This window comes from Podarcis pityusensis (genome assembly GCF_964106645.2).
Source record: "Podarcis pityusensis genome assembly, chromosome: 2".
NCBI classification, from domain to species: domain Eukaryota; kingdom Metazoa; phylum Chordata; class Lepidosauria; order Squamata; family Lacertidae; genus Podarcis; species Podarcis pityusensis.
Genome location: NC_138029.1, coordinates 116,092,451 through 116,108,795, shown reverse-complemented (window position 1 = coordinate 116,108,795; position 16,345 = coordinate 116,092,451). Strand labels below are relative to the sequence as shown.

The following is a 16,345-nucleotide window of genomic DNA, read 5'->3' as shown; positions in this document are numbered from 1 at the left end:
GACAGGCAGGTGAAAGGAATTGCCAAAGGTGTTTGAAAATGGGCAGGGGCTCCTGGGAAGGGGTCTTTTTGTATGCAACAACTGCAGTGGGGATGCTGATTGCCAGGGATAGAAAGGAGATAAAATTCCATCAGAAGAGGAGTGGCAAGTAAAAATCCTTCAATATATAGAAGTAGCATAGATGACGGAAAAGATAAGAAATCGATCGACCCAAAAGTTTAAAAGGGAATGGGAGCTCTATAGACAATATTTAAAAGAACAGTGTCCCCTTATAAAAACTTTAAAATGCTTCGAATAACTCTCGGAATTGAATAAGGTACAAAGAATTCAGACAAGATTTAACAAAGATAAAGTTTATTGAAAAATAGAGGCACGCAATTAAGAAAATTGCCAACCTAGCAGTTCGAAAGCACATCAAAAGTAGATAAATAGGTACCGCTCTGGCAGGAGGGTAAATGGCGTTTTCATTCACTGCTCTGGTTCGCCAGAAGCGGCTTAGTCATGCTGTCCACATGACCCGGAAGCTGAGTGCAGACAAACGCCGGCTCCCTCGGCCAGTAAAGCGAGATGAGCATTGCAACCGCAGAATCATGCGTGACTGGACCTAATGGTCAGGGGTACCTTTACCTAATTAAGAAAATAAATAACCTATATCAAGGAAGTCGGAAGTTGATGGCTGGAATAATTTTGTGCATTCGTGATGTATTCTATTTCTTTTTGTAAGAAATGTATTGTGCTTTTTTGTTTTGTTTCTTTTCCTATTTATAAGCTTTTGTGTGTGTGTGTGTGTGTGTGTGTGTGTGTGTTGATTTTAAACCAATAAAGATTGAATAAACAAAATAAAATAAATAAAAAAGGAAAGGAGGTGATGAAAGGAATTGCCAAAGGTGTTTGAAAATGGGTGGGGGCTCTTGGGAAGGGGGTGCCCAATTGGGGCTTCTCCAGGGGCAGCAGAATGTCTTGGGCAGGAGAATCCCTGCAGGGGCTCTCAGACTCCCTTGGCTGCTTCTTCTCTCCCTCCCAGGAAGCCTCAACTTGCTCTGGCTTCTGCGCTCTTCAGGAAGCTGAAGCTGCAAACCTAGCTGAGACTGAACCTGCAACCCTGGCCAGGATGGAAGGAGGAAGATGGACGGCTGACCTGGTCAGGCTGTCTCCCGCATCCCTCCCCACAACCTCTGAGCATTCCCTCCCAGGACCCTTGGAGAAATCTGGTGAGTTCCAGGGGAGAGGAGATGGGGACAGGGATAGATGGATGGTGGAGGAAGAAAGAGGAAAAGATGGAGAGGAGACAAATGGAAGGAAGTTCCTGACAGGAAGAAGGAAGTTGTGAGGCCTTCTCCAAAGCAGCTCTTTGTTTCTTGAATCCCTTTCAGAAAGGAGTGGGGGCAGATTTTCTCCCTCCAGGATTTTAAATCTTAGGAGTTACAGTGGTACCTCGGGTCTCAAACTTAATCAGTTCCAGAAGTCTTCCAAAACCAAAGCGTTCCAAAACCAAGGCGTGCTGTCCCGTAGAAAGTAATGCAAAATGGATTAATCCGTTCCAGACTTTTAAAAACAACCCCTAAAACAGCAATTTAACATGAATTTTACTATCTAACAAGACCATTGATCCATAAAATGAAAGCAATAATCAATGTTCTGTACCATAAAATAAATAAGACAGTATTGTAGATGATAAAAATTTAAAAAAAAAAAAATCGTACCTACATTGATGATAGTCATTGTTTGAATTGGGACCTTTTATCCCTTTCCACAGTCAATCAATCAATCAATCATAAAACAAAAAACAAGCTTCAGTCAAAAATGAAAAAGCCACAAAAACGCAAAAAATAGGAAAAAACTAAAGCAGCAAATATCACCTCAGAACACTGCAACCAGAAACGGCTTTAATATTGATTGGGGGTGGGGGAGCTTAAATTAGCTGTGCAAGGGAACAAATGGGATGAAAAAAACCTTGATTATGATGGAGATGACTTAAATTAGCTGCTCAAGGGTAAAACGGAATGAAAAAAAGCCTTAATTAGGGTGGGGGGCACTTAAATTTGCTGCGCAACAGTAAAAATGGAAGCTCAGGAGCACGTTCGGTTTCCAAGGCAAACTTCAAAAACAGGAGCACCTATTTCTGGGTTTGCAAATGATGAATCAACAGAAGCATAGTCTATCTATGGACTTCCTTTTTTTGAAATATTTTTATTGGTTTTTACAAATACAAGTTTATATCAAAGACATTTATATAATCATTTCATGAGATTCTCTGAATCACATGACTTCGCTCCATCCCTTTCATGGGTCCTTATATTAATTTTTCCAAAACTACATACAGTGGTACCTCCGGTTGCAAACAGGATCTGTTCCGGAGCTCCAGACGGATCCCGAGGTTTTTGCAAACCGGAGGACCGCTTCTGCACACGCACGCGGAACAATAGAGTGCTTCTATGCGTGCGAGCGGCGAAACCCGTAAAAGTTCCAGAGGGTTACGTAACACGAGTTACCACAGTATAGATACATTCTCCACAGTTTTCATTTATCTAAATTGTCCATAAACTTATTTACAAGTGATTCCTAAAGTCCAGCTAACGTTTTGATTTGCGTGCAATAATCTCATAGGTAAATTATAAAATTTCCCAAATCTTTTTTAAAGTCCTTGTTTTCTTGATTCCTGAGTCTCGCGGCTAATTTTGCCATTTCGGCAGAGTCCAGCAGTTTGGCTTGCCAATCTTCCCTAGTTGGGATTATTGCATCTTTCCATCGTTGGGATAATAACATCTGTGCAGCTGTTGTCGCATACATAGTCTTTCCTGGTCTTTTGGGATCTCAGTACCTGTAATTCCAAATAAATAAGCTTCTAGGTTCTTAACAAATTTTATTTTAAACATTTTTTTTAAATTCATTATATACCATTTGCCCAAATGATACTGTTATCTTACATGACCACCACATATAGCAAAAGGTACCCACTTCTTCTTTACATTTCCTGCAGGGAGGTGGGACCGATTCAGATGGTCCGCCCCCGCCACTTAATGGATCCAAGTGGTTTCCAGAGAGTGGTAGGGGATGCTTTATCCCATGTTGATGGCCTTTCAGCCAATTCCCTGGTGGCCCGCTGGAATGTGGAGTTAACCAAGGCTATTGACTGTTTGGCTCCGAAGCGCCCTCTCCGATTGCATGGAGCCCGGGCAGCCCCGTGTTTTTCCACGGATCTGAGGGCAATGAAACAATCATTGAGACGGCTAGAGCGCCGGTGGCGGATAACTCATTCTGAAGCTGACCGGACACAGGTTAGAGCTCAACGTCGAGCCTACCAAGTGGCGATAGCGACAGCGAAGAAGACTTTCTTCGCCGCCTCTATTGCATCTGCAGAAAACAGCAGCAGGAGACTTTTTCAGGTGGTTCACAATTTAGCGGAACCACCTGCGACATCGGGGCCCAGTACGGGCCACATGTTCTCCTGCAATGATTTCGCAAAGTTTTTTGCAGATAAAATCGCTCAGATTCGGGAAGAAGTAGACTCCACCGTGGGAGCAGGGCCAGGGCGGGAGAGTGCTAGAATCCTGTCTAGTCAGGTTGTGTGGGATCAATTCCAATCTGTTACCTCTGAGGATGTGGACAGGCTGCTTGGACGAGTGAAGCCAACCACCTGTCTCCTGGATCCTTGCCAATCCTGGCTTATAAAAGCTAGCCGGAAAGGACTGAGCGATGGGCTTCGTGGGGTGGTGAATGCTTCCCTCCGTGAGGGAGCCTTCCCAGACCCGCTGAAAGAGGCGGTTATTAAACCGCTTCTTTAAAAACCATCTTTAGATGCGGCCACGATGGCCAATTATCGCCCAGTCTCAAATCTTCCATTCTTGGGCAAGGTGATTGAGCGAGTGGTTGCTGAACAACTCCAGGCATGCCTGGAATATGTGGACTATTTGGATCCCTTCCAGTCGGGATTCAGGCCTCATCATGGGACTGAAACTGCCTTGGTCGCACTGGTTGATGATCTCCGGCGGGCTAGGGACAAAAGTGAGAGCTGTTTCCTAGTTCTGCTGGATCTCTCAGCGGCGTTTGATACCATCGACCATAACATCTTTCTGGACCGTCTTGAGGGGCTGAGAACTGGGGGCACTGTCATACAGTGGTTCCGCTCCTCCCTCCTGGGCCGTGTTCAGAAAGTGGTGGTGGGGGATGAGTGTTCAGACCCCTGGGCTCTCACTTGTGGGGTGCCTCAGGGTTCTGTCCTCTCCCCCATGCTTTTCAACATTTACATGCAGCCACTGGGAGAGATCATCAGGAGGTTTGGGCTGGGTGTTCATCAGTATGCAGATGATACCCAGCTCTACCTCTCTTTTAAATCAGAACCAGTGAAGGCGGTGAAGGTCCTGTGTGAGTGTCTGGAGGCGGTTGGAGGATGGATGGCGGCTAACAGATTGAGGTTGAATCCTGACAAGACAGAAGTACTGTTTTTGGGGGACAGGAGGCGGGCAGGTGTGGAGGATTCCCTGGTCCTAAATGGGGTAACTGTGCCCCTGAAGGACCAGGTGCGGAGACTGGGAGTCATTTTGGACTCACAGCTGTCCATGGAGGCACAGGTCAAATCTGTATCCAGGGCAGCTGTTTACCAGCTCCATCTGGTACGTAGGCTGAGACCCTATCTGCCTGCAGACTGTCTCGCCAGAGTGGTGCATGCTCTGGTTATCTCCCGCTTGGACTACTGCAATGCGCTCTACGTGGGGCTACCTTTGAAGGTGACCCGGAAACTACAACTAATCCAGAACGCGGCAGCTAGACTGGTGACTGGGAGCGGCCACCGAGACCATATAACACCGGTCTTGAAAGACCTACATTGGCTCCCAGTACATTTCCGAGCACAATTCAAAGTGTTGGTGCTGACCTTTAAAGCCCTAAACGGCCTCGGTCCAGTATATTTAAAGGAGAGTATCCTCCCCCATCTTTCTGCCCAGACACTGAGGTCCAGCTCCGAGGGCCTTCTGGCGGTTCCCTCACTGCGAGAGGCCAAGTTACAGGGAACCAGGCAGAGGGCCTTATCGGTAGTGGCGCCCGCCCTGTGGAACGCCCTCCCATCAGATGTCAAAGCGATAAACAACTACCTGACATTCAGAAGACATCTGAAGGCAGCCCTGTTCAGGGAAGTTTTTAATATGTGACATTTTAGTGTATTTTTCATCTTTGTTGGAAGCCGCCCAGAGTGGCTGGGGAAACCCAGCCAGATGGGCGGGGTGCAAATAATAAATTATTATTATTATTATTATTAGATATTTGAACTTACTAGGAGTCAAATACCATCAGTACATCATTTTCATGTAGTTTTCTTTCAATGAACAGCAAGCTGTGAATTTCAGATTTGTTTTCCAAAGCCTCTCCCAATCTGCCATTTGTATGTTATATCCTAAGTCCCTTTCCCATTTAGTCATAACTGATTTGACCTGTTCATCCTTTGTATACCGTTCTAGGAGCAAGTTATACATTTTAGAGAGATCTTTTTATGTTACTTCCTAAGAGTTCTTTTTGAAATTGTGATGTCTCATAATTAAACCTTTCTTTTTGTCTATCTTTAAGATATCATTTAGTTAATGGTACTGTAACCTGTCAGTTACAGCTTTCCTTATCTCTTCAAAATCTTTTAATTTCAGTTGGTTTTCAACTTCAGTTAACAGCTCTGTATAAGTCATCTGATTACTTCTCATATTCAATTTTTTTCAGAGATAATTGCTTCCAAGGGGGAAAGCTACCAGGGTGTTTTTTACTCAAGCAATTTTTTATACTTCTCCCATACCCTAAAAATTGATTTTCTTACTATATGATTCTGAAAAGCTCTATGCACCTTGGCCTTTTCCTACCATAAATATGCATGCTATCCATTATTTGTGTCCTTCCAGATCTGAAATACAGTATCTGTGTTTTCCAATGTAATCCATTCCCGGTTCTAGCAGATACAGGATGTTTCATAATAAAGTTTCAAACCCGGCAGGGCAAAACCTCCTCTCTCTCTTACATCTGTTAATAATTTATTTTTAATCCTTGATTTTGTCCCTTGGATAGCTTGAAAAAGAGGATTAGACTGATGTCTGTGCTCTGCCCTCGTGGTCCTAGGCAATAATGCTTCTTGATACTAGTTCCTGGAAAGCACAGGAAGGCAGAAGGCTCTTGTACTCAAATCCTGCTTGCTGGTTTCCCACAGGCATCTAGCTGGCCACCTTGAGAACAGGATGCTGGACTAGGTGGGCCTTTGCCCAATCGAGCAGGCTCTTCTTATGTTCTGATACAGGCATCCCCAAACTTGGCCCTCCAGATGTTTTGGGACTACAACGTCCATCATCCCTAGCTAACAGGAACAGTGGTCGGGCTGATGGGAATTGTAGTCCCAAAACATCTGGAGGGCCAAGTTTGGGGATGCCTGTTCTAAGATATTGCAATATTTTTACACTTACATGTGGCAGAGTAACACAAAAGTTTGACTTCTTAGTCATAGGAGAGACTGCTATTCGAGCCTGTGATCATTTCCTCCCTGGAAAAAGAGAAATACTGTGGTACCTCAGGTTACATACGCTTCAGGTTACATACACTTCAGGTTACAGACTCTGCTCACCCAGAAATAGTGCTTCAGGTTAAGAACTTTGCTTCAGGATGAGAACAGAAATAGTGCTCTGGTGGCGCAGCAGCAGCAGGAGGCCCCATTAGCTAAAGTGCTGCTTCAGGTTAAGAACAGTTTCAGGTTAAGAACGGACCTCCGGAACGAATTAAGTACTTAACCCGAAGTACCACTGTACAGAGATGTGTCTAAGAAGCCAGTTCCACCATAAAGTATAAAATAATGCAGTTTATTAAGTGTGAATGGAGTGATCATGTGTTTTTCTTGCCATTATCTCACCTGCATTCCTAAAAGTTTGGAACATAGAGAGGACAGTAGAGAAAGGAGACAGTGTTAAAATAAGAGAAGGTACATACTGGGACTGACATGTGTTCAGTTCCTTTCTTGTCTTTCTTGAAAGTCTTAACAGGATTCTCTTCCCCCTCCCCCACTCCCAAACAGGTGAGGAAGATGATGGCCAGAATTCTATTGAGCCATCTGTGAATTCATTGGGAAGAACAAAGAAACAGTTTAAATGCATGGAATGTGGGATGTGTTTTAGTCACAGTGGAAGACTGAGGACACAAAAACGAATTCACATAGAGGAGAAACCATTTAAATGTACTGATTAGCGAAAGAAACATCAAGGAACTCACACAGTGGATAAACCATTTGAATGTATTGAATGTGGAAAGTGCTTCAGTCGAAATGGAAAGCTTAGAATACACCAACGAACTCACACGGGGGAGAAACCATTTAAATGTATTGAATGTGGAAAGAGCTTCAGTGAAAGTAGAGCACTAAGAAAACATCAACGAACTCACACGGGGGAGAAACCATTTAAATGTATGGAATGTGGAAAGAGCTTCAGTAGAAGTGAACACCTTAGACTACACCAACGAACTCACACGGGGGAGAAACCATTTGAATGTATTGAATGTGGAAAGTGCTTCAGTCGATATGGAACACTTAGAATACACCAACTAACTCACACGGGGGAGAAACCATTTAAATGTATTGAATGTGGAAAGAGCTTCAGTGAAAGTGGAGCACTAAGAAAACATCAACAAACTCACACGGGGGAGAAACCATTTAAATGTATTGAATGTGGAAAGAGCTTCAGTCACAATGGACACCTTAGAAGCCATCAACTAACTCACACGGGGGAGAAACCATTTAAATGTACTTAATGTGGAAAGAGCTTCAGTGAAAGTGGAGACCTTAGAGTACACCACCGAACTCACACGGGGGAGAAACCATTTGAATGTACTGAATGCGGAAAGAGTTTCAGTGAAAGTGGAAATCTTAGAAGACACCAACGAACTCACACAGGGCAGAAACCATTTGAATGTATTGAATGTGGAAAGAGCTTCAGTCGAAATGGACACCTTAGAATGCACCAACGAACTCATACAGGGGAGAAACCATTTAAATGTATTGAATGTGGAAACAGCTTCAGTCGATATGGAAACCTTACAAAACACCAAAAAATTCACACGGGGAGAAACCATTTAAATGTATTGAATGTGGAAAGAGCTTCAGTGAAAGTGGAAACCTTGGAAGACACCAACGAACTCACACGGGGGAGAAACCATTTGAATGTATTGAATGTGGAAAGAGCTTCAGTCAAAATGGAACAGTTAGAATACACCAACAATCTCACACAGGGGAGACACCATTTAAATGTATTGAATGTGGAAAGAGCTTCAGTTAATATGGACACCTTAGAATACACCAACGAACTCACACAGGAGAGAAACCATTTAAATGTATTGAATATGGAGAGCTTCAGTCAAAATGGACACCTTAGAAGCCATCAACTAACTCACACGGGGGAGAAACCATTTAAATGTACTGAATGTGGAAAGTGCTTCAGTGAAAATGGACACCTTAGGAAACATCAACAAACTCACACGGGAGAAGCCATTGAATGTGGAAAGAATGTGGAAAGAGCTTCAATCCATATCGACACCTTATAAGACACCAACTAACACATGGGGAAGAAACCATTTTAATGTATGGCATGTGGAAGGAGCTGCAGCAAAAGTAGAGCACTTAGAATACACCAACTACCTCATACAGGGGAGAAACCATTGGAATGTATTGAATGTGGGAAGAGCTTCAACAGGGAGGATAAACTTGCATTACACTGGCGAACTCCCAAAGGGGAGAAGCTTAAGTCAATATGGAACCTTAGGAAACATCCGCTAACTCACATAGGGAAAACTAGATTTATGAAACGTGGAAAAAGCTTCAGAGGGAGTGGAGACCTTAATATTCATAAGATAATTCACACAGGCGGGAAACCATATAAATGTATGGAGTTTTCCACTCAGGTTTCCCAGATTTCCTGGGAAGTGAAGATGATTGTCAAGTCTCTGGATGTACAGAAAAGAATTTCAATAAAAATAATAATATTTTTTATTTGTACCACGTCCATCTGGCTGGATTTCCCCTACCAACCTTGGTGGCTTGCAACAAAATATTGAAATACAATAGTCCTTCAGATATTAAAAGCTTCCCTAAACAGGACAGCCTTCAGATGTCTTTTAAAGTCTGGTGGCTGTTTTTTCCTTTGACATCTGGTGGGAAGGTATTCCACAGGGAGGGCACCACTACCGAGAAGGCCCTCTGCCTGGTTCCCTGTAACTTTGCGTCTCACAGTGAGAACTTTGCTCTCTCCTCCCGTCACCAGTCTAGCTGCCGCATTCTGGATTAGTTGTTGTTTCTGGATCGCCTTCAAAGGTAGCCCCATGTAGAGCGCATTGCAGTAGTCCAAGCGGGAGATAACTGGAGCATGCACTACTCTGGCAAGACAGTCTGCGGGCAGATAGGGTCTCAGCCTGCGTACCAGATGGAGCTGGTGAACAGCTGCCCTGGACACAGAATTGACCTGTGCCTCCATGGACAGTTATGAGTTCAAAATGACACCCAGGCTGTGCACCTGGTCCTTTAGGGGTACAGTTACCCCATTCAGGACCAGGGAGTCCGCCAAACCTGCCTGACTCCTGTCCCCCCAAAACCTGCCTTGTCAGCATTCAACTTTAATATGTTAGCTGCCATCCATCCTCCAACCGCCTCCAGACACTCACACAGGACCTTCACCATCTTCACTGGTTCTGATTTGAAAGAGAGTTTGAGCTGGGTATCCGCATACTGGTGAACACCCAGCCCAAACCCCCTGATCTCTCCCAGCGGCTTCATATAGATGTTGAAAAGCATGGGGAGAGGACGGAACCCTGAGGCACCCCACAAGTGAGAGCCCAGGGGTCTGAACACTCAACCCCCAACACGACTCTCTGAACACGCCCCAGTGTATAACAGTGCCTCTAGCTCCCAGTCCCCAGCCCCTCTAGACAGTCCAGAAGAATGTTATGGCTGATGGTGTCAAAGCCTCTGAAAGATTAAGCAGAACTAGGAAACGGCTCTCACTTTTGTCCCTAGCCCGCCGGAGATCATTGACCAGCGTGCCCAGGTCTGTTTCAGTCGCATGATGAGGCCTGAATCCCAACTGGAAGGGATCCAAATGGTCCACATCTTCCAGGCTTCCCTGGAGTTGTTCAGCAACCAACCACTCAATCACCTTGCCAAAGAATGGAAGATTTGAGACTGGGCGATAGTTGGCCGTATCGGCTGGGTCTAAAGATTATTATTTTTTTAAGAAGCAGTTTAATACAGTGGTTCCTCGCGTTACATACGCTTCAGGTTACATACTCCGCTAACCCAGAAATATTATCTCGGGTTATGAACTTTGCTTCAGGATGAGAACAGAAATCGTGCAGCGGCAGCAGGAGGCCCGATTAGCTAAAGTTGTGCTTCAGGTTAAGAACAGTTTCACGTTAAGAACAGACCTCCAGAACAAATTAAGTTCTTAACCAGAGGTACCACTGTAACTGCTTCTTTCAGTGTGTCTGGGAAGGCTCCCTCACAGAGGGAAGCATTCACCACCCCACGAAGCCCATCGCCCAGCCCTTCCCGGCTAGCTTTTATGAGCCAGTATGGGCAAGGATCAAGGAGACAGGTGGTTGGTTTCACTCGTCCAAGCAACCTGTCCACATCCTTAGACGTAACAGATGCCCGATTTCCAAGATGGCGAACGGCACTTAGTCAGCGTGAGTGTGAGCTCCCTGATTTATCTTTTAACATTGTTTTAATGAGTATAGAAACCTTTTAACTTTTAACTTTAGTTTTTAGTTTTTAGTCTTAGTTTTAAATTAGTAAGTAGGAGGACGCCTTTTTCTATCGGGGAGACAACCATTAACCTTGAAACTGGGGCGGTTGCATGAAGAGAGAAATGACTAAGCAACTATACAGCCCTGCTTGTGGGAGAGGAACTGGGAAACGTACCAGAGATTCTAGAGATATAGACGACACAGAGGAACTGAGATGCCTGCCTCTTGCTAAACAAACAAAAATTAGTGAATCTGAAAGTACAAAGGATATTTTTAATATCCCGGTTTCAAACTCTTTCACACTGCTAGCAGAGATGAATGACGAGGAATCCAGTGTGAAAGAACCTTTTGATAACCTGCCTACTAAACCTTCAAGCAATAATAATACTGGCATCCACTCGAATGTTTGCACTAGAGCCCGTGAAAGCTGCATTGACGAGATACTATTTGAACACTCGACTACTTTAGACCTGGTTGCTAGAACAGTGGACTATATCTTTAAATACATAAAAGACATCCGAGGATCCTTGGAGAAGATTATCTCGCTTGTATCCCTAACAGGTAAAGACAGTTCCCCTGATGTACCACCTGAGATGAAGCCCTTACAAATGCCCAGAGCACCCGTTTTACCTCATACCTCCTGTATAATTCCTCAAGCTGCTGGCAATCAGAAAAGTGAGCAAGGTGAGCAAAATAAGAAGGAACAACACTCTGCACCTCCTCACAAACTGCTGCTGCAAGCTACCAAAATCTGCCTAACGGTTTGCCCCTTTAGAGGCAAGGTGATAAACTGGCATTATAAGAGTGATATAAGGAGACACCTAGCGGAGCTTCTGAGGGTAACCCCTAGTTCTATTGACCTGAAGCATATTGATCATATTAGCAGCAGACCTCAGAGGCAGAGAGTGCTGCTCTCCTTTAAAACCAAAAAGCTCCCTGCACTTATTATGTCCTCAAGAAGCCTTCTAATGAACTATGGAATCCTTGCTACAAGAGTCTTTACCAATACCAAGATCTGCCCCCTCTTACCAAACTGCTTGTTCAAAAAGAAAGCAGATAAGTCTGAGGGTCCGCCAATTGCCACGACCCCAACTCCCCTGGCCGCAGATCTAATCAGCTGGATTGACGCCCCCCTGCCTCCACTGACAAAGGCCATACATTTGGAGAATTCTACGGAGCGTGAGTTACTTCTATCCTTCTCCCAATTGCCAAAACTGGAGCGAACAGAGATAACGGACAGATTGGACGAGTTGCTACTCTGTCTCCGTAACTCAGAAGATCATGCTCATGTAAATAAGATGAATTCCTCACCAATTGTAGATCAGTCTACACAAGCCCAAGTGGTACCTGCTTTAACGACCTTTGATCTGCAACCTGGCTGTACACGGCCTCGGGATGTCAAGTCCGGGCAAGATACAGTGGAAGATTCGACAACCCTCTGGTCAAATTCGGAAGCTGTGGCAAGACTGGATGCTCTTTTGGAGGCAAACCGAAAAGGATGCCTTCCACCTGCCTTACACTGCATGTTCCCTACAGCATCTGCAGATCCAAAAGGCCCACCCCCCTCAATCTTAGAGCATACTTTAAATGTAGAGTCTATGGACCTGTCGTTAAGTGATACTCCTGTGCACCAGAATCCATCCCTGCAGCTACCAATAATTAAGCCTCAATCCATGGCTGCTGCTGCGGTAAGTGGTGCTCGGAAATTGCCTGGTAAGCAAGCTACAATTACTTCCTTCTTCCAGCCTATTGTCCCCCCTCGCCGCATGCATTCCCAGGTGGATTCTGCCGTGCTGGTTCCGCAAGGCCCAGCATGACTCGAAGGGGTGACCAGGAGATTACTTACTTTCTTATCCTGGAATGTAGCTGGCATTAAACCTAAGCTGATGGATCCATCCTTTGTCGCCTACATAAAAGGCAGTCATATTCTTTTGCTGCAAGAGACCTGGGCTTGTGAGGGCTTCTCCCTATCAGGGTATAAGGGCTTCTACCTGAATGCACATCAGAATTTACTATCTCCTGGCAGACCACAAGGTGGGTTGGCTACCCTAGTTTCTTTGGCCTTAAACCTGCAGGTGGAACAAATCGACATCCAGTCGTCATCCATGCTGGGTGTTAAGCTACAAACAGCGGAGGAAGTGTTCGTGGTGATTAATGTTTATTTGCACCCAATCTATAAGAAAAACCTGGTGGACCAAAGATGGAGGGAAATTCAACAGACTCTTGAAACTCTCCTAGAGAAATATCCTGAAGCCACCTTCCTAGTTGCAGGAGATTTCAATGGCCGATTGTCTCACTCTGATAAATCATTATTTGCTAAATATAATAAATATCCCTCACTACCCATTTTAACCTCAGACCTTTTACCCCGGAATTTTAAAGACAGTGTTGCTACATATGCAGGTTTTAAATGTAGACAAACCTTGATGGCTCTTAATTTTCACCTTTTAAACGGAGCTCTCAGTTCTGATTACCCTGCCGAATTTACTTTCTGGTCAGGCTCCCGAGCCTCTACCATAGACTTTATTTGGACATCAGTAGACCTAATTCCCAAAATTTCCAACTTTAGGGTGGTAACGAGGCTGGAAAGTGACCATTTTCCATTAGAACTTTCTCTGACCCTGGATGGAGAATTGGCTACCTATTCCTGCGTGCCTATTACAAATAACCAGCTTCAGATGAGGCCCACTGCCTTAAAATGGACCGACAATATGGCTCAACGGATAAATGAACTCCTTTGGTCTGACCAACTGCAAGAGACAAGGGACTCCCTTATCCAGGCAGTTGAGCCACTGCCAATATATGACAATTTAGTAGAACTGCTAAAACCTTCGTTGGCTAAGACCCCGGTAATGAATAGTAACCATTTCTCTCATAAAAAGTGGTTTGACGAGGAATGTAGGCACTTCAAGAACAACCTATATAATGAATTCTTGGCATATAGGGCATCAAATGACTCCGCACCTAGCAGTCACCTTATGAACCTCAAGAGAAGGTATAAAGCACTATTAAAGGAAAAGAAGCGTGCGGCAGAAAGAAATGATTGGAAGAACCTTCTAAAAGCTGCAGAAAATAGAAATCCCTCCTCCTTTTGGCACCAAATTTCCAGATACCTGGGTAGACCGTTGTCAAGGATAGAACCCCAAATTTCAGCTGACACCTGGGAAAGCTTCTTCTCCGTTTTATATGCAGCTCACGCAGCTAGCGGAGGAAGGTTAGATTTGGCCCCCTTGCCAGAGTGGGATCCTGTTACCTGCTCTGAAGTGGAAACACTTATAGGCCAATTTGAGGCGGGCAAGGCACCCGGAGACGATCTTATTTCCATAGATGTTATTAAAGCCAATAAGGATTGGTGGTGTCCACCCCTAGCAGCTCTTTTTACTTATATAAACAAAACAGCACAATTTCCTCCAAGCTGGAACTCTGCACTGATTGTGTTAATTCACAAGAAAGGGCCGTGCACAGACCCGGCCAATTTTAGACCAATTAGCCTGCTAAATGTTATCGGGAAGATCTATTCAAGATTTCTACTTAACAAATTAACGACCTGGATGGAAAGCAACAATATCATCGCAGAGGAACAGGCGGGTTTCCGCCCCGGAAGATCAACAACAGACCAAATCTTAATCCTAAATCACTTGGCCACCAAGTACGCTGGCAATGGCCTAAAAGCCCTCCACGTCGCCTTTATAGACTTTAAGCAGGCCTTTGATCTAATTCCCAGGAACCAGCTATGGACAAAATTGGCAGCGACATCTATCGACCGCCGCCTTCTCTTGCTGATTATTAATTTGCATACAAATACCCTCTTGAGGATTAGGATAGATAGTAAGGGGCTAGTCTCCAATCCGGTTGCCACCACTAGGGGGGTAAGACAGGGCTGTTTGCTTGCCCCTGCTCTGTTTAACTTCTATATTAATTCGCTAGTGGTGCATATGGCAAATGCTGATTTCCATCCACCAAAACTGGCAGGACGAGCCTTGAATGTCCTACTGTATGCGGACGATGCCGCCCTATTAGCTACCTCCCCCATCGGATTAAGGAGGATGCTTCGAGCTCTTCATGAATATGAGACCCAACACGAGCTCCAATTAAATTATGCCAAGACCAAAATAATGGTCTTTGCGGCTCGACCGAAACCTAATTTATGGTCAATTAATGGTATTCCTTTAGAGCAGGTCAGTTGCTTCAAGTACCTGGGTCAGGTTGTAAGATCAAATAGGTCCTTCCTGGCGCACAGAGAATACATAGCCTCGAACGCATCCAAAGCAGCCCTGATGATTAGAACCCTGTACTCCAAGAAACAGGCACAAACTGTCAATGTTGCCTTACGTCTCTTTAAAATGAAAGTCCTCCCTCTTCTGCTGGTGGGCATTGCCTTGGGCTCACGTAGGGATTTTGAAAAATTGGAATCTATCCAAACCCAATTCCTCAGGGCCATACTCAGGATCCCCCCCTCTGTGGCAGGTGCGATCATGAGACTGGAAACCGGTTGTCAAGCCTTTAGGTATGTGGCCCTGAAAGCGAAGTTATGGCTATGGCTCAAGCTCTGTTTCAGACCGGTGGGTTTGGCCCCCTTGATTCTGAGGGATAACTTTAAATCTCCATGGGAAGGGGAGATAGTGGAGGAAGTGCAGAAGTGTGGGTTGTCCTCCCTTTATATAGAGTCCATGACGTATAGCCACGCAAAGGCGGTGATCGCGCAAAGATTAAGGGATATTGCCAGACAGGAGGACATAGCCCGTGTGAAACCTGGGTTGTTTCTGGGGGAGCAGTTGTATCGGGCTGCTCCAGCTCGCTACCTGGCGGATATCCACTACGTGGAATACCGCAGACTATTTACTGCGGCTAGGCTGAATGTTCTTGACTCGGCGGTCCTGAAGGGAAGATATGGAGGAGTCCCATATGACCAGAGATTATGCCACTGTGCATTGGGTGAGGTAGAATCCACAGAGCACATTTTATTGAGCTGTCCCTTCTACAACGATTTAAGACAGTATCTTATAACTCCATACTTACCCCAGCTCAGTTCCCGACAAAGAGGAAAGCAGACAGCATATCTGCTAAATAAGTCTTCTGGGAAAACAACCTTGTCAGTGGCTAAATTTCTTTTCCTGGCACTCAAGTGTCGGAAACGTATAATTGAATGCTTTGACGTGGGTTATCTGTGAGAGGTCTAGTACTGTGGCCCTACCTTACTTATGTACCTTATGTAACTTATGATGTTATAGTTTATAATTATTGTGTAATGTTTTAATTCTGACTATCGGTCGAATAAAGAAATTGATTGATTAGACGTAACAGATTGGAATTGATCCCACACAACTTTACTAGACAGGACTCTAGCACTCACCAGCCCCCGCCCTGCTCCCACGGAGGAGTCTACCTCTCTGAATCTGAGTGACTTTATCTGCAAAAAAACTTTACAAAATCATTGCAGGAGATCATGTGGCCTGTACCGGACTCCATTGGAGAGATGGTTCCATTAAATTGCAAACCACCTGAAAGAGTCTCCTGCTGCTGTTTTCTGCAGATGCAATAGAGGGGGTGAAGAAGGTTTTCTTCACCTTCACTATCGCCATTTGGTAGGCTCAACGTTGAG

General features: G+C 44.8%; 1 protein-coding gene and 1 long non-coding RNA gene across 3 annotated transcripts in view; both read left to right on the top strand.

Moving 5' to 3' along the window:
• LOC308469543 (uncharacterized protein) overlaps nt 1-16,345 on the top strand; it is a 54,084-nt gene that overhangs the window by 1,686 nt on the left and 36,053 nt on the right. The window contains exon 2 of one of the 2 annotated variants that reach the window (XM_080992155.1): nt 1,025-1,211. The exons of the other annotated variant lie outside the window; for it this stretch is intronic. Within the exon in view, the coding sequence (XP_080848281.1) occupies nt 1,112-1,211 (100 nt within the window). The 5' untranslated portion in view covers nt 1,025-1,111. The remainder of the gene's footprint in view (nt 1-1,024; nt 1,212-16,345) is intronic. 2 annotated transcript variants of the gene reach the window in all.
• Nucleotides 9,459-16,039, top strand: LOC308470281. The gene is made up of 2 exons (XR_013982335.1): nt 9,459-14,200; nt 14,256-16,039. It is a non-coding gene; the product is annotated as an uncharacterized lncRNA (long non-coding RNA).